Genomic DNA, 24,968 nt, shown 5'->3' with positions numbered 1-24,968 from the left:
AGCGAATGGGTGTGTCTGCTATGGCATGTTCTGTTGGGAATCACAACTTGCCTCTTGTCCATGCCCCGCTATGCCTCTGTCCTGGGAAACGAGAACCTTTAAAGAAAGAGATTGTGCAGTCTGGATGTCTGAAAACTGGACCGTGTGAAAGGTCAATAATAGGTTCTGCTATTATGACAACATAGTCATCTGAAATGATGATTGTGAAATATTTTAGTGATTTGTAGAAACTACAATCAATTCAGCATATTGGGGCATTGACACAAGAGAGAGCCATTTCCCTCATGGAAAATAAATATTCCTGTTTTACCTTGACATTTATTCTACATAAATGCACTAGTGTTTATATAGCATTATCTTATGATCATATTTTATTCCCTGTAATGCACTCTGTAATTGAGGTCTGCAGAGGCAGGAGAAGTGGTGGGGATGGCTTGGGGCGTCCAAGAGTACTTAGTTTTTAGAGAACTAGTTTAAATTTTGCATGGTCAGTAGGAGTGGGCATAAAAACTAAGCACACATAACATTTTCATCCCTTTCTGTGGCTACCACACACTTTAAAACTTCTTGAAGTATTGCTTTTAGATTGATGTTTAGATTAGATTGATGTTCTTGTCTTGAGACATATTATGTGGAAAAGGAAAAATATTTAATTTTTGTAAAGATTAAATTTATTTATGCATACAAGAACTGGGGTATAGGCCAGAGGTGCTGGATGGGTGAGAGGATTCACCAGAGACTGAGTGGGGAGCAGAACAGGCAGATTCACTGAAATACACTGCTGAGGGGAGCAGCAGGTGAGACAGGAGAGGTCTGCTGCGCCATGTGGCTCAGCTCCCTGGCCGGGGATCGAACTTATGCTGCAGTGGCTGGCGATAGCTTGATAGCACAGTGTCTTTAACACTAGGGAGGCCCAGGAAAAATGAAGTTTAAAGGGGATGGAAATTTTTAAAAAGTCTTGCACTGAGCCCTGTTTAGTTTGGTGAGGGCACGGCCTTTTCAGAGGTTTCTGTTTATAATGCTGACAAACTGGTTGCGATTTGTACTTTTTTAGTCATTATGGACATTTAGCATTATCTTAGTCCTTTTTGGTTTCTAAAACAAGATTATATGGTTTTGGTGGATTACAAACAACAAATTTATTTCTCACAATTCTGGAGACTCTGAAGTCCATCAAGATACCAGAGGGTTTGGTATTTGCTCAGTTCATTTCCTGGTTTATTAGTGGGTCTTCTCACTGTGGCCTGTGTTGGCAGAAGGGATGAGGGAGCTCTCTATTTCCCTTTTATAGGGCTTTAGTCCTTTATGAGGGTTCTACTCTTGTGACCTAGTCACCACCTGAAGGTCCCACCTCCAGATGCCATCATATTAGGAATTAGACTTCAATATATGAGTTTTGGGGGAGGGAGACACAAACATTCAATTCGTAGTATAGGGATGCTTAGCTCTGAAGGCAAGAGAGAACAAAGAAAGGCTCTTCCTGTTTTTGAAACTCTAATTTTCTCCGCTTCCACCTTACCCACCGCTGCCAGTGTGAGTACAGGTCCTCCTGAAGTGTCCGTCGTCTGCTGATCTTTGGCTTCCCTGCTTAAGCCTTGGGGGGCAGATTGGCTGATTGGAGAAAGGCTCAAGGATGTTTGAGAATAAACGCACTGAGTTTGAACCCAGCATCTTGCCAGTTTGTGTTGGAGCAAGTCTCCTATTCCCAGCTTTCTGAACTTCTCTCCTGGAAAGCCATAACCCTAGCAAAGTGCCTGTTAGGTACTTCTTTGCAAATATGCAGTGTAAATTTGATCATGTCTGTTATAGTGTATCTGCATAATATATGTTGATTATGAATATATGATATTGAATGATTATTTCTCTTTTTTGAATGTGTATGTGTGTTGTAAATATATAATCTAGATCCCAGTTACAACCGTGTATTTCAAAAGAGGCCAAATGAAGTCATCCGTTGTAAGAGGCACCAAATGGTTGGTTGCTTTTCAGCTTACTCCCCCTTACCCTTTTTGTTAAATAGAAGTAAAAGTAATACATGCTTGTTATTAAAAGGTCATAATTACAGAACTGTATGACATGGGAAATAAAATTTCTAAGCTGAGTTTCTTTATCAAAGATAACATATGAATGTATATATATATATTTTTTTTTTATAGAGGCATGTTTTATTTATTTGTTTGTTTGTTTTTGTTTTTTGTTTATACATGCACTGGGTACAGTCAGAAGAGTGGGAGGGTGAGAGAATTCACCAGAGCCAGAGCGGGAAGCAGAGCAGGCAGAAGGACCGAAGTACACTGCTGAGGGGAGCAGCAGACGGCAGGAGAGGTCTGCGCGCCATGCAGGACCCTCCTCCGGTGGCCAGGGAGCAGCCGGGGATCGAACCGGCGTCGCAGAGGCCACGGGCAGCTTCGCAACCCAGCGCTCAACCGCTGTGCCACCGGGGAGGCCCTGAATGTATATTCTTTATTAAACTATTTTCATTATAAAACTAGAGATACAGAAAATGAAACAAAAATGTATAGCTTCATGAAATATTATAAAGTGATTATTCTTTAATTCCTACTCAAGTCAAGAAATAGAACTTTATCAGGCACCTCAGAAGTGCCTACTATGCCCCATCCCAACTACATCTCCCTCCCACCAAGTGTAACTGTTACCCTGACTTCGACATTAATGGAATCTTTGCATTTTAAAATTGTATATTATTCAAATGTGTATCCCATATTCTTTAGTGTTTCCTATTTCAAAAATTCTAAGTTTCTTAGAATCTATTTTATTTCCTCATCTCTTTTCCATATAATTTGTCTGTTGAAAAACTCAGACCATTTTCCAGATTAAAGCTTAGTGATTTCATACTCATGATGTATTCTGCAGGTTCCTAAGACCTCAGTGTTTATTATAGATTGTCAGCTCAAACTGAGGCTCAATTGGGTGCAGGTTCTACCCTTATGGCTAGACTATAAATAGTTTTGTGTTTGGTTTTAAATTAAGAAGTATGTAATATCTGATTGCCTGTTTTATGAGGTTACAAGACAGTGATAGTCAAATCTATCTATCACATCCTTTTTATCTGTTAGCTAAATTATTTTTACAAAGAGTCATTTCCGCTTACGTGTTGTTTGGTTACTTAGTGGTACAGATCATTTAAAAAAAAAAAAAGACTGGATAGAGTCTTGTTTTTTTTATTATTTTCTTTATTTTTTTAATGAAGTACCATTATTTTACATCTTTTTTGATTTTTTTTGACAGTATGGCATTTCCCCACTTTCAGGTGTGGCCACCATTGCTCTCCCACCACACCAAAGCACCCTGTGTGCACCCTCTACCTCTCCCAGTTTCTACCCCTCCATATCCCCTTACTCTTCATCCCACCCTCCTGGATGCCTCAGATCTGCAGTCAGCTTTCAAGGTTTGCTTTTAAAGTTTGTCTTTGTCTCACCCTTTGTTTGGTTTCTCTATATTCTACATATAAGTGAAACCATTCAGTATTCACCTTTCTCCTTCTGGCTTGTCTTGATTAGCTAATCCCTTCCAGCTCCATCAATATTGCTACAAATGGCATGAGTCTATCTTCTTTGATCTCTGAGTAATATTCCATCTTCTTGATCCATTCATCTGTTTTGGGGCATTTACATTGTTTCATATCTTGGCTATTGTAAATATTGCTACAGTAAATGTAGGAGTGCTGGTTTCCTTTTGAGTCAGTTGTTTTTGTATTCTTTGGGTAGATTCCTAGGAGTGGCATTGCTTGGTCATATAGCAGATCCATTTTTAGTCCTTTGAGAAATCTCCACAGTGCTTCCAAGGCTGGACCAGTCTTCATTCCTACAGTGTCCGAGGGTTCCTTTATTTCCATACCTGCATCAGCATTTGTTTCCGTGTTTTTTTTTTTTTTTTTTTAATTAGCTATCCTCAAAAGGTGTGAGGTGGTATCTCATTGTGGTTTTGATTTGCATTTTTCTGATGATTAGTGATGATGAACATTTTTTCATGTGCCTATTGGCTATCTGCATGTCTTCTTTGGAGAAGTGCCTATTTAGCTTTTCTGCCCATTTTTTGATTGGGTTGTTTCGTTCTTATTTCTTATTTTCAAGATAATGAGTTGCTTGCCAGTCATCCTTTTAAGGTGGAAAAGAAATTAAAATATTCTTCCTTTTGTGAACTCCTGGATTCAAGCATATTTGGTAGGTTTTAATCCATTGCAATTATTGCTTTTACTGAAACAGAAAAATTGTCCCACTTTTGATCAGTTTTAAGTTTCCAAGTAAGCTCATTTGATGTTACTCTAGTATAATTATTGACAACTTTCTTGTTATCTGGTGTGACAAGATATTTCTAGGGTAATCTTGTTTATTTCCTGCTCAGGACTAGACTCAGCTGTTACTTTAGGAGGCCCTTATTTTTTGTGATAAGAAATGATAAGACTGCATTCTGGCCATTGGGGTTGCTCATTGCTTCTGTTTTGATCATTGTTTCTAGGTCTTTACTGCTGACAAGTGCTGGGAAATATATGTGATAACGTACCTCGGCCTTTAAAATGGCTGTTCATATTCAGGATTTTTATATCCTGTTTCCTTTTTATTCTGTCTATTTCTCATTTCTTTTGCACTAATAACCCTGGTTCTAGGACAGAGGGGAGTATACAATTAGGATATCTAATAATTACTCATTTTCTCTGTGTCATATAACAGTTTGAGGATGGTAAAGCTACTACCCCTGGTACTACTACTATTGAAAACTATATGTGTTTGTTACCCAAGTTCTTAAATAGCTATGTCTAAATTGTCGGATCTTATAGCCATTATTTACTTTTTCCCTTTTAATCATCATTTAGTTTTATAGTCTATAAATAACTATATATTTGATCAGTTCTTTTTTTTTTTTTAAAGATTTATTTATTTATACAAGCACAGGGTACAGTCAGAAACACGGGAGGGTGAGAGAATTCACCAGAGCCAGAGCAGGGAGCAGAACAGGCAGAGTGACAAAATACACTGCTGAGGGGAGCAGCGGGCACAGCAGGAGAGGTCTATCATGCTGTGTGGGGCCCTCCCCGAGGGCCAGGGATTGAACTGGCGCTGCAGAGGCTGCGGGCAGCTTCGCAACCCAGTGCTCAACCGCTGCGCCACCAGGGGAGGCCCATATATTTGATCAGTTCTTAATGATGCTGTCTTTAGTTTTTTTTTTTTTTTTTTTTTTTTTGTCTGAAATCTATTTTCTAGGAGATTCTTCAGGAGGGGCTCGTTGAAACAATAGTCTCCGAGTTCTTATGTGTTGTTAAGTTTGTCTGTGGTCTTTATACCCAAAAGTCACTTTCGCAGATATAAAATCCTTGCCTCCTGTTTGCTTTGAGGATCTTAAATATTTATCTTCTGGCAGTAGGCTTTGCTGTCAAAAACACTGTTGACAATCTATTTTTCTTTATAACTCATTTGCTATTTTCCCTTTAGTGCCCAAATGATCTTTTCCCTTAAGAGTCAATAGTTTTTATAGTATATACATCATTATTGGATATTTTGGTCAATATTAATGGGTATACAGTATGTTCTTTCTGTATATATAATTTTTTTTTTTTAATTTTAGGAAACTTATAGTTTTGGCATTTGTTCTTTTTCCCTTGTTTGGGCTTTCCTATTTATCTAATGTTGGTTTGTCATCATTCTTCATTGTTCAGCAGTTTCTGAGAAATGTTTCATTATTATTTCCTTTAGGTTTTTCATATTTTCCTCCTTTCATCATCTCTTTTCTTAAGACTTTTTCTATTGTGGTTATTGTTCTTTTAGTTCTTATTCTTCCTTGAGTTCTGATGCTTCATTTCTTATTTTTGTTTTTGAATATCTTATATCATTAAAAAATGTTTTTTCTCATTTTGAAATAGGAAATTACAGTTATTCTCTGTGGTCATGTCTTCCTGGCTTGCTTTCATTATCTGTGGGGCTGTTCTTCTTAATTCTTTTTTTTCTTAAAATAATTTTATTTTATAGGATTGACTTCAGTACTTTTGTTGATTATTTTCATGTGAAATTAGATTTCTTGAACTTGCAGAAAGAAGCATGGCTTTAATTACCTTTTCTAAATTCATAGCGCACTCCCTCTTTTGTTCTCATGCAGTATTAAAAAACATGGCAGTCTGCTTTATATGGTTTCCTGGCTCTGTTTCCTTCTCCCACTTTTATTTGGACCTTCTCCATCCTATGTTTTTGTTCCAGGTCTGTTCAGTTTTGGTCCTACTTCCAGATGAGTCTTCTCACTGGGGAGTCTTGTCCTGACAGGGAACACTGGTTGATCATTTTGAGAGTTTGGTGGGTATGGAAGTGGACTCCTCTAGCCCTTTGAGAACTTAACCACAGGGCTCTTACACTTGACCACTGTTGGACTGTGGAAAGCTTCCTTCTAGGTTCAACTGCTATTCTTCCATTTGTAACTGTGTTTTTAGTGAATACATGTTGCCTACTTTGGGATTTTACTTTCTCAAGTCTGTCAGACACCTTGTTGCTTCCTGTGTCCTCCAGCATAAAGACTGATACTTTGTAGATAACGTCATTTACTTAGCTTGTTTTCCCTGCTTATGTTTAGGGATCCATAGATACCTTTTCTTACTTTTGATATAAATGTTGCATAAGGTTTTGGTTTTACTATCTAATCACTTAGTCTTTTTTGAGTGGGTAGGGATTTAGATAGATTAAAAACTATGCTTCTGCCACATTAACATATATGCTCTTTAAAAAAAGAGATGAAATCATATGTTTGCCACTTGTTCTTTTTGCTTAGTCTTGATCATATTTTTATATCAGTATAAATCTCCTTTATTGAAGACTGTATTCCATGAAGGGATTTGCTGTATTATGCACAGATACCCTACTGATGGACACTTATATTGTTTCTCATTGTTTACAGTTATTAAAATGTTGTAGTAAACGTTCTGGGTATCTCTGTGAATGTCTCTATTGGATAAATTCCTAGAAGTGGAATCTGCTAGGTCAAATGGAATGAACAGTTACAGTTTGAGTAGGTGTTACCAGGTGCCCATAAGCATTGCACTAATTTATTTCCTTATCTACAATGTAATTTGCATGCCCGCAGCTGTGCGGTTGTGCCATTATTGGCCTGAAGGCTCTCCAAGGTATGCATGTTTAGATGTGTGTTTGAAGAGTGATTTACAGGCCACTCTAAGAAACTGGTAAAAGCTATGAACCTTCTCAGAACAATGTAATTGTATACTTAAATATTTCACATATAATTTCAGAATCGTTACCAGTTGGTCTCAATTGACATTGTTTTTGTTTTTGCCTCCCAACCACCATGTCTCTGTTAGTTATGCTTGGCGGATTTAGGAACACTTGAAAGTTTAATAAAGAGCAGTTGTGGAGGTATGAGCAGTAATTCATCCACCAATGCTAGTGATCAAAGATGGTAATACTCTGAGGTCCTCAGTGAAGTTTGATGTGTGTGGTTACTATCAGTTAAAAATTAAACTGCTCTTCTCTCCCTTTCTGTTTTGATGTCTTGCTCTCTGTTTTCTGTCTGTGTAATTCTTAAGTCTTTGTACCACTCTCTCTTTTTCCTTGTGGGATAGTGGGTGATACTGTAGAATTAAAACACATTAAAAATATGTATTGCATTTATTAAGTTTTATTTTCCCCTGATCCCTAGTTAAAGACTGTCTTTGCAACAATACATCCTTCTGCCCCACATTTCAGAAAGAGGTAAATGTTTGCTTTTCTTCCTGTAAAGCTCACTTATCTTTGTTTTGGAATGTACACACAGTGGACAATTACTGTATACCAAACACTCTGTTTAGCAATGTAAGGAATGTAAAGCTATCTTGACTTAAAGAGGAACGTAACCTATTGGGGAATTTTTTTTTAAAGATTTATTTATTTATTTATACAAGCACTGGGCACAGTCAGAAGCGCAGGAGGGTGAGAGAATTCACCAGAGCCAGAGCAGGGAGCAGAACAGGCAGAAGGACCGAAGTGCACTGTTGAGGGGAGCAGTGGCCGGCAGGAGAGGTCTGTATGCCATGTGGGACCCTCGCCCGGTGGCTGGGGATCGAACCGGTGCTGCAGAGGCTGCGGGCAGCTTCGCAACCCAGTGCTCAACCGCTGCGCCACCGGGGAGGCCCTATTGGGGAAATTTTGACATGTATCATATTTTTATGGATTTGTTTATCTCGCCACACCAGTGAGCTCCTTTACAGTAGAGATGCATGGGGTGAGTTTGGTTGGAGCATGGTGTACTTGTAGATGACAGGATATCAAGAGCTGCCTGATAAGGTAGGGACCTTTTTTGACTAGGTGGGCCTTGAACAGCAGCAGGGTTGTTGGTACTTTGAAGGGCAGCAGAGAATCACTGAAGGCTTTTAAGAAGAGTGCTAACAGACTTGTCCTTGGGGATGCTTTGCCTGGCTACAATAGCAGGAAAAATGGCACATGAAGGAACCATTTCTCTTTTTAGTAAAGATTAGGTCTCATGATCTTTTTTTTTTTTCCCAAAGATTTATTTATTTTTATACAAGAGCTGGGGTACAGGCCAGAGGCACAGGAGGGTGAGAGGATTTACCAGAGACAGAGCGGGGAGCAGTACAGACAGACTGACCGAAATACACTGCTGAGGGGAGCAGCGGGCACGACAGGAGAGGTCTGCCATGCCATGTGGCAATCTCCCTGGCTGGCCAGGAATCGAACCTGCGCTGTAGAGTCTGCGGACAGCTTCACAGTGCTGTGCTCAACCCTGTGCACTACCGGGGTGGCCCCTCATGATCTTTCTTCTAAGGTTCCTTTAGCTCAAGATGCTGGCACCCCTGGCACTCTGAGAAATTTGCCTTGTCTTTTATAACTTTGAAATGGGAGGAGATGGAAAGAAGGTATCTTGAAGACAGCTCTTTTTTTTTTTGGGGGGGTGACTTCTCTCAAAAGGGATTCAGACTTGAAGTACCCAACTGGCACTGAATCGTCCCATAAGTGGAAGTGAACACCAAGACCAGAACTTGCAAACACTGTCTGAATCCCAGTAGGATACCTGAGAGTGTGCAGTGGGGATAGTGTATATATAACCAAGTGAGAGTTGCTGTTCACACGAGGTGCTCAGGATTGAGACCATTGGGAGATGGCGCAGCTGGGGCAGCACCAGCTGTTTGACTGTGAGTGGAGGTATGGAACATGCTGCTTGTTGGAAGCTTACACATCAGAAGGTTTGCTGGCACGCTAAACTTGTGCTCAGCGGCCCGGAACATCCAGGCCTTCTTGCCCATGCTTGAATGGGTACCTGCCAGCTGGGTCCCCTGAGGAGCAGGGAGCCAGAGCAGGCAACTGCATTTATAACCTTTCTGGTGCATTGTTGCGAAACTGACTTAAGGCTGTGATTGAGTAAAGTTTATCAGGAAACCCGAAGCCCTTCTCCCTTGTTGCTGGCTGGTTGTTCTCATTTAAATCCTCCCCACATTTGCCTAAATTAGACTATTAGATGCAACTTTTTTGAGTTCTAGAGGAGAGGGGTGGACAACACATCTTAAATGGGTTTGCTTGGCTTCCTGGTGGCCTCAGCCAAAGAAGGTTATAACTGACTTCAGACCTGGATTAACTGACTTTCTTGCTGCCCTGGGTCAATTTGGATGCCCTGAAGCCTTTACTGTTGTTGAACTGTCTGCAGGATTAACCACATAGACTGACTTGAAAATTCTATAAAAATCATTTACTTTCCTCTCCGCTATGCAACTCAGTCAGGTCTGTACTGAAAGACTAGTAACACTCACTCTGTCTCTTATGGCTGAGAAAACTGAAGAAGTCAGAGAGGCAAGATCCAGAAAAACACCATTATTGTCAACCCTAAGTACTCTGTGTGCATTATATCTTAATTCTCACAGTGAATTCTGTGAACTCTGTGAAGTGGGCACCATTCTGTACTTGGATCACAAAGTTTATTTTCCTGAGGTCTTAGAGCTATTAAGTGGTGGAACTGGACCTGGAACTTAGCCTATGCCCTTCACGCTGGACTGGACAGCTGCCCTGGTCCCCCAGATGCTAGAGGCTGTAGCTCTTTCAGGTGAGGTTAGTAAAGCAGGTGAACAAAGCCCAGCACTACTTAGGTATCTTACAGCTGATGATCTAAAAGTTGAAGCCAAGTGGCAACAAATTGAAATTGTCAGTACGTTTTGATAACTGAAAGACTGCCCAGTAGACTGACCTTGTTTTATTGTTCAAATTCCTACAGTTAAAGATTAGGTGTCATCTTTCTTCTAATAGAAAGATACTGGCAATAAACCACTTAATAATGGGGAGGTGCAAATTGGGAATGAAGGAGTTAAATGTGTCCTTTTCTTAGGGGCCTTCCTCCCTCCCCCCAACAACTGGGGATGAGGGTGGGAGAGGAAATGGCAGGATGATGGAGTCAGTTGTGTTCTTGACTGACTTCTCTACATTGTTGTTCCATCTGCCTCTTTTCCCATTCTGATTTGCATTTGGTTCCTGACACGACTGCTATCAAAAATAGAGACTCAAGAGTTCCATACCTTAGAGCTGAGCTCGAGAGAAATTCTGCTTTAGCGATTTTGCTCTAGTCATGCCTATGGACTTCCCAATTCTTTCCCCTGCAGGCAGCATCCAAGCTGAGGAACTTTGCAGCAGATGCTGGAAAAATTGTAGAGGTCAAAATTAGCTGAATCTGTTTTGAAATCATTTTTAGAACCATGTTTGGCCATGGAGGTAACAGGTGCTGTAAAAGAACAAGTAGAGCCTATTACAATGTCAGCATCCCTGGGGACTGATGGGGTGGGGTGGGGGGAGGATTAAATATTAAAACACAATAGGGCCTCCCTGGTGGCGCAGTGGTTGAGCGCTGGGTTGCGAAGCTGCCCACGGCCTCTGCGGCGCCGGTTCGATCCCCGGCTGCTCCCCGGCCACCGGAGGAGGGTCCCACATGGCGTGCAGACCTCTCCTGCCGCCAGCTGCTCCCCTCAGCAGTGTACTTCGGTCCTTCTGCCTGCTCTGCTCCCCTCTCTGGCTCTGGCTCTGGTGAATTCTCTCACCCTCCCGCGCTTCTGACTGTACCCAGTGCATGTATAAACAAAACAAAACAAACAAACAAACAAACAAATAAATAAAAAAAATATTAAAACAAAATTATCTTGGCACTTTTCTTTTTAACCCCCCTTATTAAATTATGACTTCTGTTTGAGGAAAATAACTGAGAACAAAGACTATGTTTAGAATACAATCTTTATGTTTTAAATTTCACTAATGAGTGGTTTTAGCACTTTCATTTGGTTCCCAGTCAACCTGTATTCAAAGTGTCAATTAACCAATAAATATTATGAAAAACAAGAGTCAGAAATGGTTGCCACTCTTGCTAATGAGCTGCTAATGAAATTGTGCCTGGGTGGGAAATACAGTTATTCTGAAATCCTCAAGAGTCTTCTCTAGAAAATGAGCAGTGGCGGAGCTAAGACCCCTGACCCCTGAGAAAAGGACACATTTAACTCCTTCATTCCCAATTTGCACCCTCTCGTTATTAAGTGGTTTATTGCCAGTATTTAATGATTAATTCAATTATGATGAGACTTTTTTAAAATATAGTTTTATTTTATACAATAATTCCTGTGTGGATTTAGAGCTGGAAGTGGAGCTGTGCTGCAGTTTATTGACAGCTGCCTGACCTGAAATTCTCTTGGTGATTCCCTTCCTCTTCTAATTTTCTTGAGCCTTTTCTCAGTCTCCTCACCCCAACACTTACACATATGTACATGCACAATTGAAAATAGATTGAAATCTGATTATATTCAGAATTTTGTAGGGATGAGCGAGTAGGTGGTGGGTGGGAAGTACATCTTAAAAAGAAAGAGAAATGGGGCCTCCCGGGTGGCACAAGGGGTTAAGATGCACCTATGAAGTTATTCGCAGCCACTGCAGCACGGGTTCGATCCCCCAGCCAGGGAGGAACCCACATGGCACAGCAGACCTCACCTGACTCACCTGCTGCTCCCCTCAGCAGTGTATTTTAGTCAGTCTGCCTGTTCTGTCTCCACTCTGTCTTTGGTGAATCCTTTCACCCCCCACGCCTCTGGCCTGTACTCCAGCTCTTGTATGCATAAGCAAATAAATCTTTAAAAAAAGAGAGTGAGACTCACCACTGCTTTTCAATATAATACTGGAAGTCCTAGCCAGAGCAATAAGACAAGAGAAAGACACCCAAGGAATCCAAATAGGAAAAGAAGAAGTCAAACTATCACTATTTGCAGATGATATGATAATATACATAGAGAACCCCAAAAACTCCACAGAAAAACTAATTCAACTCATCAATCAGTTCAGTAAAGTGGCAGGATACAAAATCAACACACAAAAGTCAGTAGCCTTCCTATACACAAACAATAAATCTGAAGAAGAAGAAGAAATAAAAAAAACCATCCCTTTTATTATTGAAACAAAAAAAATCAAATATGTGGGAATAAATCTAACAAAAGAGGTAAAGGACCTATACAAAGAAAACTATAAAACACTGTTAAAAGAAATAGAAGAAGACACAAAGAAATGGAGAGACGTCCCCTGCTCATGGATTGGAAGAATAAACATTATTAAAATGGCCATCCTACCAAAAGCAATATACAGATTCAATGCTATTCCAATCAAAATTTCAATGTCATTCTTCAAAGAAATAGAACAATTATTGATGAAATTCATATGGAATCACAAAAAACCCCGAATTGCCAAAGCTCTCCTGAAAAAGAAAGAAGGGAATGGAGGCATCACACTCCCAGACTTCAAACTCTACTACAAAGCCATAATCATCAAAACTGCATGGTATTGGAACAAGAACAGACACACAGACCAATGGAATCGAATAGAAAATCCAGAAATAAACCCACAGATTTATGGTCAACGAATCTTTGACAAAGGAGCAAAGACTATGCATTGGAGCAAAGAAAGTTTGTTCAATAAATGGTGCTGGGAAAACTGGGTTGCTACATGCAAAAGAATGAAGCTTGACCACTACCTCACACCATACACAAAAATCAACTCAAAATGGATTAAAGAACTAGACATAAGACCTGAAACCATAAAATACATAGAAGGAAATATAGGCGAAACACTACGGGATTTGCACATCAAAGACATCTTTACAGATACATCACCCAAAGCAGTGATAGTGAAGGCAAAGATAAACAGCTGGGACTACATCAAATTAAAGAGCTTCTGCACAGCAAAAGAGACAATAACAAAAACAAAGAGAAACCCCACCGACTGGGAGAACATTTTTGCACCCAACACTAATGATAAAGGACTGATCACAAAAATCTGCAAAGAGCTGATGAGACTCAACAACAACAAAGATAATAACCCAGTCAAAAAATGGGCAGAAGAGCTAAAAAGTAACTTCTCTGAAGAGGAAATGCAAATGGCCAACAGGCATATGAAAAAATGTTCAACATCACTTGTAATCAGGGAAATGCAAATCAAAACTACCATGAGATACCATCTTACACCAGTGAGAATGGCACAGATTAAAAAAACTAGCAACAACAAATGTTGGCGAGGGTGTGGAGAAAAAGGAACTCTTCTGCACTGTTGGTGGAAGTGCAAACTGGTCCAACCACTATGGAGAGCTGTGTGGAGATTTCTTGACCTACTAAACATAGAGCTTCCAATATGATCCAGCAATTCCACTCCTAGGTATTTACCCAAAGGACACAGAAACATCAATTCCAAAGAGCATCTGCACATCTATGTTTATAGCAGCACTGTTTACAATAGCTAAGCTTTGGAAACAACCCAAATGCCCAAAAATAGATGACTGGATCAAGAAGATGTGGTACATATATACCATGGAATATTACTCAGCGTTCAAAAAAGATAAACACATGCAATTTGCAGCAACATGGATGGCACTGGAAGGAATCATGCTCAGCAAAATAAGCCAAAAAGAAAAAGAAAAATACCGGATGGTCTCACTCATAGCAGGAATCTAGAAAACTTAAATAAGGGACCAGGAAAATGAATTACTATAAGAAAGTGAAAATCAAAATCAACAAAAAACTATGAACCAGAGACACTTTTTGGGGGGTGAGGGGCGGGAGGGGAGGGATTGGGGTCAGAATGGGGGGGTTGCAATTGTATGGGGAATATAAAAATAAAATTTATTATAAAAAAAGAGAGTGAGAAATGGCAGAAACCAGTAGATGACTGCAGTCAACAGGGTTATTGAAAACCAGATTCCCAGCAGAGATGCAGAAGCCAAGTGCTCTGATGAAAGCACTGTGCTGTACCTAGTAGCCTCACTTTCTGGATCTTCTCAGCTGAAGAGGAACTTGGGACTTTGAAGGTAGACATTGAAGGGGAAAAGAGGTGATGGACAGGCTAGAAAACAGGCACAGGACCCCCATCATGGGTCTGTGGGTGAAAGTAACCCTTCTGTTCCTCTGCCTGATTCTCCTTTATTTTATCACTGGCTTTGGACTCTGACAGGTCCCCAGACTGGCAGGAGGAGGACACTGAGGGCCATGACAGGATGCCTAGTTTTTCTGACCAAAAAAGTATGACCACATACTACTGTATCATTCTTCCCATCCCCTACCTATTCCCCTGTTCAGGCTTGGTTATGACTGGTTAGGACAGATACAATAACTTTCTAACTGATCTCCCTGTTTTTTATCTCCCCATTTTTTTTAAAAGTGTGAGTTTATGATTCCATTTCTATATAATTCCAGAGAACTTTTTTTTTTTTAAATTAATTTAGTTATACAAGCACTGGGTACAGGCAGAAGCACGGGAGGGTGAGAGAATTCACCAGAGCTAGAGCGGGGAACAGAACAGGCAAACCGATGAAATACACTGCTGAGGGGAGCAGAGGGCACGGCAGGAGAGGTCTGCGCGCCAAGTGGGACCCTCGCTGGCAGCCTGGGATCAAACTGGTGCTGCAGAGGCTGTGGGCAGCTTCGCAGCCCAGTGTTCAACCACTACGCCACCAGGGGTATCTCCCCATTTTATATACTGAGTTCCAAATGCTTCAAATGGAGCTACTCATTGCCCCCTGAATATGTCTGCTTCTGAACTTGGAACTCTAAATGTTTTAGGCCCTCTCCCTCACTGACTTCATACTCTTCAATTGCAGGAATTGCTCTTATCCATGTGATAGCCTTACCAGTGGCCAGCACAGCAAGTGGACCTCATTAGGTACATAGTAAGCTCTTTTCTAGGAGTACCTTGGCTCCTTGACCAGCCAGTTGTGGAAAGAGACTCACTGTGTCTAGATATGAGTCTTTGTCCTGATGGCTGTTCAGAGAACCTCTCCAGATGTAACACAGGACATCTTCTAAGCAGCATTACTAGTTCTCGTCCTTAAAATGCACGGCTCTGTGAATTATGTGTATAGAAGCTTGTGACCAGTGTTGTCTTCCTTGAGGACTGGAGAAGAGACATTGGTTAGCAGATGAGAGTTTAGAGGGTAATTTGGGAGTGTGGGTGTAGGTAGGAGCTATCACAGTAGCTATTCCCTGAAGGAAACTCTGGAGTTTCCTTCTAAGGGACTTGTAGTACAGATAGGGATTTCTGCCCTTAATTAGAAGCCATGCCAGAGAGCTCTTCTGAGGCTCTGCCCAGATTCTAGGTTCTGTGATTCAAAGTGAAAAATCAGTTTGGAGGTATTTTTATCTTTTCTCATTTTGTCATTGTTCAGTCCTTTTATAAAATGCATAAATATAACTACAACCCAGACTGGTTCACTACATGCTTTGCTGGTTTTTTTTTTTTTTTTTTAAAGGTTTCCATTTGTGTTTCCCTTTAAAAAATAACAACATTAAGTATCGGTTCAGGGTTCAGCACCCTGAAGAGGTTTGTGCACATTTTTTTGTCACTGGTTCAGTTCAAGTCCTGCCTTATAGACAGGGTGGATGTTCATTTGTGTGATGCAGGGATCTTGCCAGGACTTGTTTGGGGGGTTTTGAATAAAAAAGGAGGAGGAGAGGGCTGTGGTAGTCATGGCAACCAGGCCTGTGACGTGTCAGCTCTGACCAGTCCTGGGTAGAAACTTGGAAACCCCAAGTGGCTTTGCTTCATGTTCCATTCTCCTCCTAGTCCTTCTGATCTGGGGGGTCTAGAATAGGGGGCAAGCATTTGTGCTGCTCTTTCTGGAGTCCTGCTGTGTGCCTAGAGCTGGGCTTGAGCTGTGGGCACAAGTAATTGGTCCCTGCTCTTCAGAAGGTCTGTTAATAGGAGTTTTTGCTCTTGTTAGCACATACCTACAGGACTTGAGAAATAAAATGTCTTTGTTACATCCTGGTTGACATTTGTCATTTTGGGTCTTTGTTTCCTGGAGCACTTTTAACTTTCTATGGGCATTGAAACAGTTGTTTTTTCACTTGTTCTTCATAACAGTCTCTAACATGTTAGGGAAAGTGAGCACCATAGATTCTTATCTTTTGACACACAAGGGCATAAAGATTTAGAAAAATAAAGGAATTTGGTTAAATTCACCCAGCTCTCAAAGTCGTAGCTGAGTGGGTAGCAGAGTTCCAGGGCTCATGGTGATTTAACCAACTCTCATCTTAGTGAGCCATGCTAGGTCAGCTCTTAATTTTCTGCTGTTACATCTAGGTTTGACCTGAAAGAGGCTAGAAGTCTTTGGAGGGGGAGGTTTCCAGGCAGGAGCCTACATGGGAGACCTCTCACCCCTCCTAAAGCCATATAAATACCAACGCATCTGATGTCAATGCAAAAAAGAGGACCCTGAATGCATCTCACTTGGCCCCATCTCTGCTGAAGCAGGGCAGCCAGCCTGCACACTACCCCTGCAGCTACTATCTGAGAAGGTCCCTGTCACTGTGTGCATTCAGGAGGGACAAGTTTCTCATTGCTGGTTACTGGAATGAGTTGAGACAAAGACTTAGTCAGGCAAAATTTGTTGTTAGCTGAAACTTGTCTTTTCCAAGCAGTCTCATAGTGATTGTGGACTGAATTTCATTTGTAGATATAATTTGTCTGGCTTTTATATTTTAAATTTTGAATGCTTTTAGAGGGGACATTTTTCTGAGCTCTTACCACTCCCTGTTATGTTACATATGACCTTCCTCACTCATATCTCTAACCTGCCTGCCTCTCTTAAATTGGCTCTTATCTTCTAGACCACTATTCTTTACCTACCCTTCAACTAGGGTTCCTCTTGAGCTGCTCACTTGCTTCTTGGCCTCAGGCTTTCTAGGCCCATTTTCTCCTTTCCCCACCCAGACCTGACCTGTCTTTCTGGGATTGTATTTAGGTGTGGAGCTTAACTCTGTATCCTGATCCCTAGATACTTGCTGTCACATTAAGTTGCATCTGGTAGACTAATTGCTGTTCTGGGAATCAAAAGAAGAAGGTACTTCTTTACCCAAAGAAATGAAATTTTGAAACACCTTTATTGAAATAAAACGTATATACCATAAAATCCACTCATTTAAAGTGTACCGTGGGAATAATTTTCAAATGTCCAAGAGAAGGTTGGCAGAATAGATGGGTGGTTTCCAGACTATGGTGCTTTGTGGACCAGAAAAACTAACAGAAAATTTGGAGGACCAAAGGCCATTTTTTTACTTTGCTGAGTTAGTTTAATATAGAAACAATTCATGGTCATCCATCATCATCATTATCCCATTTTATAGAAGGACATTTTAACACTAAAAAGAGAGAAACTATATAATTCCAGAAAAAAGAATGGCTCTTTACATTGGACACTTTTACTTGTTTTCAAACCACTGGAATAAATTGCCACAGTAAACAAACCAACTCAAAACAGGCTTAAAACAACAGTAATTTCTTTTTGTATAGCTCTGTTAGAACCTTAGTAATAGTTCACATACCCTTCAGATAAACAAACCAACCAGGGTGTGGAGGAGTAGGAGCCACAAAATGAACCAAGCAGTACAAATTAATAACATAATCATACTGGAGGGGGTAGGGAAGAAAACTAACCTAATTACTTTGTGAAACATAACTTGAGTGAATATTGTAAAACTGAAGACAAAAGAACGAAACATAAATGCTGTAGCCTTATTTATTACTCAGAGGGGTATGGGTTAGCAGTTTTTTAAAAAGATTTATTTTTTTATGCTTACAAGAACTGGAGTACAGGCCAGAGGTGCGGGGGGGGGGGGGTGAGAAGATTCACCAGAGACAAAGTGGGAAACAGAACAGGCAGACTGACTGAAATACACTGTTGACGGGAGCAGTGGGTGAGACAGGAGAGGACTGCTGCACCATGTGGGTAGCTTCCTGGCCAGCCAGGGGTCGAACTCATGCTGCAGAGGCCACTGATAGCTTCACAGTGCTGTGCTTAACCCCTTGTGCCACCAGGGAGGCCCCTGGGTTAGCAATTCTGAAGCTACTTAATATGTATTTTGGAATAGAGCAATAAGTATATTGCAGATATTAAGAGTTAGGTTTCTCACTGTTGGAGAAAGAAGTTATCAGTATAAATAAGGAAAGGGCGATGACAAGTATGCCCTGTGGTATTACATTAGAGTCTGAGATGTTAGTATAAACTTGTAGTTTTTAGTAGCTATACAGACAAGATACAAATAAAGATGTGTATATATGTATATGTATACAGATATGTGAAGTTCTTATCTCCTCCCTAGCAACAATGACACCCTGATAGTTCTGATAGTAACGAACATACCTAGCACCCAAATCTTGGTTTTCTTCAATATGAATAATGGTTGATTCCAAGGCTGAGGGAAGGAAAATGCAAGATGAACTTGGAATACATTATAGGGCCAGAAAGTAAGGAAATATTTGAAAAAAGGAAATCATGGAGGAAGGGACTTGTCAAAGGAACTGAAGCACCAACTGAAAGCACTCTTACTTGCTGATACTGAAACAATTTTTTTTTCAAGATTTATTTATTTTTATACAAGAGCTGGGGTACAGGCCAGAGGCATGGGAGGGTGATGAGAGGATTCACCAGAGACAGAGCAGGGAGCAGAACAGGCAGCCGACAGAAATACACTGCTGAGGGGAGCAGTGGGCGCGACAGGAGAGGTCCGCTGCACCATTTGGGATTCTTACCCACTGGCCGGGATCAAACCCACACTGCAGAGTCTGTGGACAGCTTCACAGTGTTGCGCTCAACTCACTGTGCCACTGGGGAGGCCATGATACTGAAATGATTTGAACCACAAAATAAATAATGATAATATTGGATATAACTCATAGAATAAAATATTCATGAGTACATACTGGTGAATAATTAAATTGATGGAGGAGTGATAGCTTTTCCTTGAAGTGAGTTTTCAATTAATAGAAATGTAAGGAAAGAGGGAATTAGAAAGTTGCCATTCGACTCTCATCACTGTGCTGTTTGTTGGGAACTGATTCTCCTAATGGTGAGTGAAGGTTTGAGGAGAAAAAGGATTTGTATAATCTCAAAGTATTCCCCCATGATTATTTTTAAAACTATTCACTTGTTTTTAGTATATGCACAATATTGTACAACCATCACCACTGTTTAATTCCAGAACATATTTATCACTACCCAAATGAAACCCCATATCCACTAGTAGTCATTCCACAATCCTCCCTTCCCTCAGCTCCTGACAACCATTAGTCTACTGTGTCTTTTGATTTGCCTATTTGGATATTTCACATAAAAAGGAACCATATGGTATGTGACCTTCTGTTTCTGTCTTCTTTTACTTAGTGTAGTGTATTCAAGGTTCATTCATGTTATATATATCAGTATTTAATTCCTTTTAATGGCTTAGTATTCCAGTGTGTGAATATACCACACTTTGCTTATTCTTTCATCAGTGAATGGACATTTAGATTGTTCAGTTTGATTATTAAAACTAATGCTACAATGAATATTCATGAACAAGTTATTGTGTGAACATATGTTTTAGTTCTTTTGGGTATACAGCTAGGTACAGAATTGGTGGGTTCATCTGGTAACTATCTTTTTGAGAAACTCAAACTCTTTTCCCTAGGTTGGTAGTTTTCCATGATTTTTGTTTACTACAATGTGAAAAGTTCAGTAGCGATTACTTTCCTTAGGAGATCAAGGCTGATAACACCAGTGGTAAGCTATAGTAACATCACAAACTAAATGAGAACACAGATCATTTCTGTGGTGCTTATCTCAAGGCTTCCTCACCTCAGTTTAAACATGAAAGACACCAGGCAGTCCTGAAGGACTAAGGAATAATCAGTATTCTTGGAGGGTATCAGGGTCATGAGAGATAAGGGAAAACTGTAGAACTTTGCAGACTACAGGAGACTAGGGAGAAATAACAACCCATGGCCATATGGAACATAAAAGGACATTAGTTGAAACACTGGTTGGGTTTGGAAAGGATCTTTGGTTAATGGTATTGTTAATTTCCCAGTTCTAATAATTGCCTATGACTATGAAGGATTGGGAAAGTCTGTGTGAGGGACATGTAGAATCTTTCTCGGTAGTTTTCTTGTAACTTTTATGTAAATTTAAAGGTAGCTCAAAGTTAAAAGTAGTAAAAAGTTAAAAATAGTCTCGTATTTTATCGCACTCACATGTCTGTAGATCAGCCAGACTTGGCTTACCATGGCTGGGCTCTGTACCAATCTGCACTTTGGGTCCAGTTCCATGGGTGTCTCATTCTTTTTGGACCACAAGACTAGCGTACTTCTCATGATAATGGCAGAATTCCAGGAGATGAGCAAAACATGCAAGCACATTTTGAATCTCTGTGGCACGTTTGCTAAATTCCTACTAGTCAGAGCACATCTTAAGCCAAGTTCAAGGGGTGGGCAAATACCCTCCTCCAGCAGCAGTAGTGGTGGTAGCAGCAGCAGCAACAGGCAGCAATAAGCAGCAAAGGCTGTAGATACAGGCAGGAGGGAAGAAAATTGGTCAAAATAAAACAATCTACCACAGATTATTTCCATCCTGGGAAAAGTAGAAGTTGTTTCCTAGGACTTGGTCTGTAATTGAAGTCAGTGACAGAGAGACCCAGTGGCAGTCAAAACTCAAGTATGAAGTGGCCTTGACTAATTTGAACAGGATTTATACTTAATATGGACAGAGTTTCCTCAGGCTGGAGACTGTCCTCAGGGAACTAATGGTAAGGAAACAAACACTATAGGCTTCACAGTGCTGTTTGCCTTTCTGGATCTCTGTCTCATTTTCTGCCTGTCTCCTTGCCCTTCCCCTAATTTATAACTCTTCACCTGCTTGTGTCTTTGGTTTTTTTGCCTCTGCTCTATTCTTCCACAATGTTTTGGTTCCTTCTCCTCCTCACAGAAGCCTTAGAAGGATGCAGGTCAGAGCACACACTCTAACTTGGCCTTTTTCCAATGGGGTGGAAACCTTTGAAATACTGTATTTTCTGCTGCCTCTGCTGCTGCTCCTGCCATGGTGGTTTCGTGTATTTTAAATGAGCGTAACCTGTATTTTAAGTTAATGCTATTGTGGTTGCTCTTGCACCCTGTGGTGGCTTATGTGAAGGGAGTAATTTTGGAATTTTCCCCAAATAAAATAAGTTGATTCACAAACGATCCCAGTCTCTTCCTTGGCTAGCTTAGCATGGTACAACCTGTTGTGTTCTGAAAGTTATGAAGTCTTAACTTTGGTCAAGATACTATTATTATTGCTAGTAGTAGTATTACTTCTAAAGATAGATAGTAACATGACTGCTAATTATGAATCTGCTTGCTCTAATAAATATCCTTGTTGGCCTTTCTACACCTCTCTAGATCAATTCGGATTTTATTTCAATTTTATTTTCACTTAGCAAATAATTGTTGGGCATTTACTCTATGATAAGTCATGTGATAGATCTTGGGGATAAGCTAGCATTATTGTTAGCCAGAAAAGTAAGAATATTAAAATATACTTACTAATTATTGTAAGTGCTGTAAAGAAAAGGTTTTTGGTGTTGTAAAAACCTTTATGGGCAACCAGATCTCAAGTGAGGAATTAGCAGAAGTAACCCTTAGTTAGGATTGGAAGGATGTGGAGAGGGAGGCTGAGGTTGGAAAGAACATTCTGGGCAAGGGGAATAGCAGGTGGAATGACTTTTTGGTAGGAAGGCACACAGTTCTTTCATGGAGTGGAAAATGCCAGTGTGGTTTAGAGCATGGGATTGAAGAATGGACAACACTGAAGAGATAAACAGGGTCTAAATTCTAATGAGCCTCATTGGCCAGTGTGAGGATTTTCATTTTGATTCTAATCACAATATGAAGCCATTAAAAGGTTTGAAGCACGAGGAATGACATAGTCAGATTTATATTTGGGGGAGCGGGGAATTCATTGTAAAGAACAGTTGAACTGGTGGATAAGAATAGATGAGGAGGCCAGTTTGGAAGGTTGTGGCACTGTCCAGAGAGAGATGGTGATGGTTCAGACAAGAGCCGTGTTGAGGAGGAGAGAGGGAAGAGTATGAATTCAGGAGAAATGTAACAGTGGAAATCAAAAGCTTTTAGAGACAGATTGGGTATGGGCCAGCCATGTAGAGGAAAATATCAAGGATGACCAGCTCTTAGCATTCAGCCAAGAAGCTACTGTATTGTTTTGTTATTATTATTTCTCCAGGTAAAACAGCCTTTCCCCTGATTCATACGGTTAGATATAAAATTTCTGCTAAAAAACTTACCTCTTTGCTTCATGATCATAGGAATAGATGTTGCTAGTTCTTTGTCATTCTTGCCAATATTTGGCCTCATTTCCTCCCAAAATCAAATTTCTCAGTCACCAGCTCTCTTTTCTTATTCCATCTTGGGCTTCTGATGATGCGCTAAGCTAACAACCTCCACAACCCATCTAGTCCTTCTGACTTTGCTTCTCCAGCAGCAGCCTGTCAGTTTCTGTGTCTGATCCTACCCATGCCAGGCTCATCTATTTAGGACTCCCTTTCTTCTCAATCAGGTTCTTCAGTTTTCTGCCTCATTTAACCCTCAATCTTATTCAGGAACTGCTCCCCACCCCCAAGGTTTCCTCACTCTGCTCTGGACATATATATATATTTTTAAATCATAGGAGCATTTGGAATGAGCTTGGGGCTAGAAAGTGGATCATTATGCACATACACTCTGGTGTACTTCTCATTTATTTATTTATTTATTTTTTAAAATTTGGAGCCTGAAACATTTGTGTTTATTTATTTATAAGTATTTATTTATTTATACAAGCACTGGGCACAGTCAGAAGCACGGGAGGGTGGGAGAATTCACCAGAGTGGGGAGCAGAGCAGGCAGAAGGACCGAAGTACACTGCTGAGGGGAGCAGCAGGCGGCAGGAGAGGTCTGTGCGCCATGCGGGACCCTCCTCCGGTGGCCGGGGAGCAGCCGGGGATCGAACCGACATCGCAGAGGCTTCGGGCAGCCCCAGAACCCAGCGCTCAACCGCTGCGCCACTGGGGAGGCCCACTTCTCATTTATTTTTTTAGCCAGATACAGAAACGCCCTGTCAAAGCGGGCTGGCAGGAATAGAATGGCATGTCTTGGCATGGACTTCCCCTGGCAGCTTGATTCTCTGGTGGAGGTACAGTGGTTGGTGGAAGGTGGAATTCACAATGGTCCTTCCACAATTGAGAAAATCTGAGTTCTTACACCGTAATTACTGTTTCATGCTCGAGATTTGTCTGATTGTCTGAAAGCACTTGTGCTGTGTGCTACCCTAAAAGGAATTTTTTTTTTTTTTCAGATTGTCATCCTTTCTTGGTTCTTGAATCAAGCTCCTCAGTATCAGCAAGGTGTTGCCATCCTCTGGCAGGAGAAAGCAGAGTCAGAGTTGAGATGTCAGAGCAGCTTCTCTGCTTTAAATTATCAATCTCCTGAAGAGCTCTTTCCTGAAATTCTCTATCCCCGTTGCCATGAGTATTCCTCTTTGTATTCCTAGTACATACCACACTGGCCTTGTATATAGTAGTTGCTTAGTAAATATCAATTGCATGAATGAATGAATGTAACATTCCATTGTAGCATGTGATCAGCTCTTCTGAGTTAGCTAGGAATAGGTTTTGGTTTCTCTCTGGTTCTGATTCCCTGCTTCCTTCATTTGCTATGTTTTCCTGCCTTCCAGCCTCTTCCTTTTTCCTGGTCCCATCTCATAAATGTTAAATGCCACAAATTTTATATGTTAAGGGATGGCATATGACTGGGGTAACAAGAAAGAGGTGATACAGCACCTGTACTGAGAGAGGGTAGAGCCTCATAGAAAGAGTTTGATTAACTAGCTAAGGGTTTTAGAGTATAAACTTACTGGAATAACAATTTGGAGTTCTGTGGATTTCAGGGGAGGGGATGGAAAAGTGTCATAGTGGAGGCAGTAATGTGATCATGTCCTGAAGGGTGAGTAGATAGTCACCATTCATCTGCACACACCAAAAGGTTTATTGTAGCTTAATTTAAACAAAAGAACTTAAATATGCAGCTTCGAACTAAGGAACTCTGGACTCTAGAATGAAGTGCATGTACCTTTGTATACCTTCTCCCATTCCCTTATTTGATATGATTTAGAAATGGAGTATACGTGAGTGGTGAGTGTGTAAGAGAGAGGGATGGATTCAGGTAACTGAACACAGCAGACTTCATGAACTGGCCTTCATGAACTAATAAGTTCTGTTGACTTGTTACCAACCATTCTATTGTAGTGTCCCAAGGAGGACCTTATACCTCATGAGTGTATACCTTGATCTTATCTCTTATACCTTACACCTCTGTCTTCTCTGCTTTAGGTCAGGCTGTCCCTGCAGGATCTCATGTGCGGCTAAATCTCCAGACTGGGGCAAGAGAAGTGAAACTCCAATATGAAGACAAGTTCCAAAACAATTTGAAAGGCTCAAGAAAAGGAAGAAGGTACAGTATCAACCCTGGGGACCAGGAGGCTAAGTGACAGCTTTAATATTTTTTAATTCTAAAATAATGACAGTGTAGTGTTTCTTATCCCAATTCACATGCCTTTTTAAAAAATTTGAAAGTGAATAGCCTAGAATTTGTAATAAATCTGTCAGGGTTTTATGGAAG

General features: G+C 40.6%; 1 protein-coding gene across 1 annotated transcript in view; it reads left to right on the top strand.

Annotated features, from left to right (window-relative positions):
- SIL1 (SIL1 nucleotide exchange factor) overlaps positions 1-24,968 on the top strand; it is a gene marked incomplete at its 5' end in the record, with an annotated part of 153,464 nt that overhangs the window by 40,486 nt on the left and 88,010 nt on the right. The window contains one exon of the mRNA XM_084252564.1: positions 24,680-24,800. Coding sequence (XP_084108690.1) covers positions 24,680-24,800 — 121 coding nt within the window. The remainder of the gene's footprint in view (positions 1-24,679; positions 24,801-24,968) is intronic.

This window comes from Talpa europaea, assembly GCF_964194135.1.
Source record: "Talpa europaea genome assembly, chromosome: 13".
Taxonomy (NCBI): Eukaryota; Metazoa; Chordata; class Mammalia; order Eulipotyphla; family Talpidae; genus Talpa; species Talpa europaea.
This window is presented reverse-complemented; position numbering and strand designations above follow the sequence as displayed.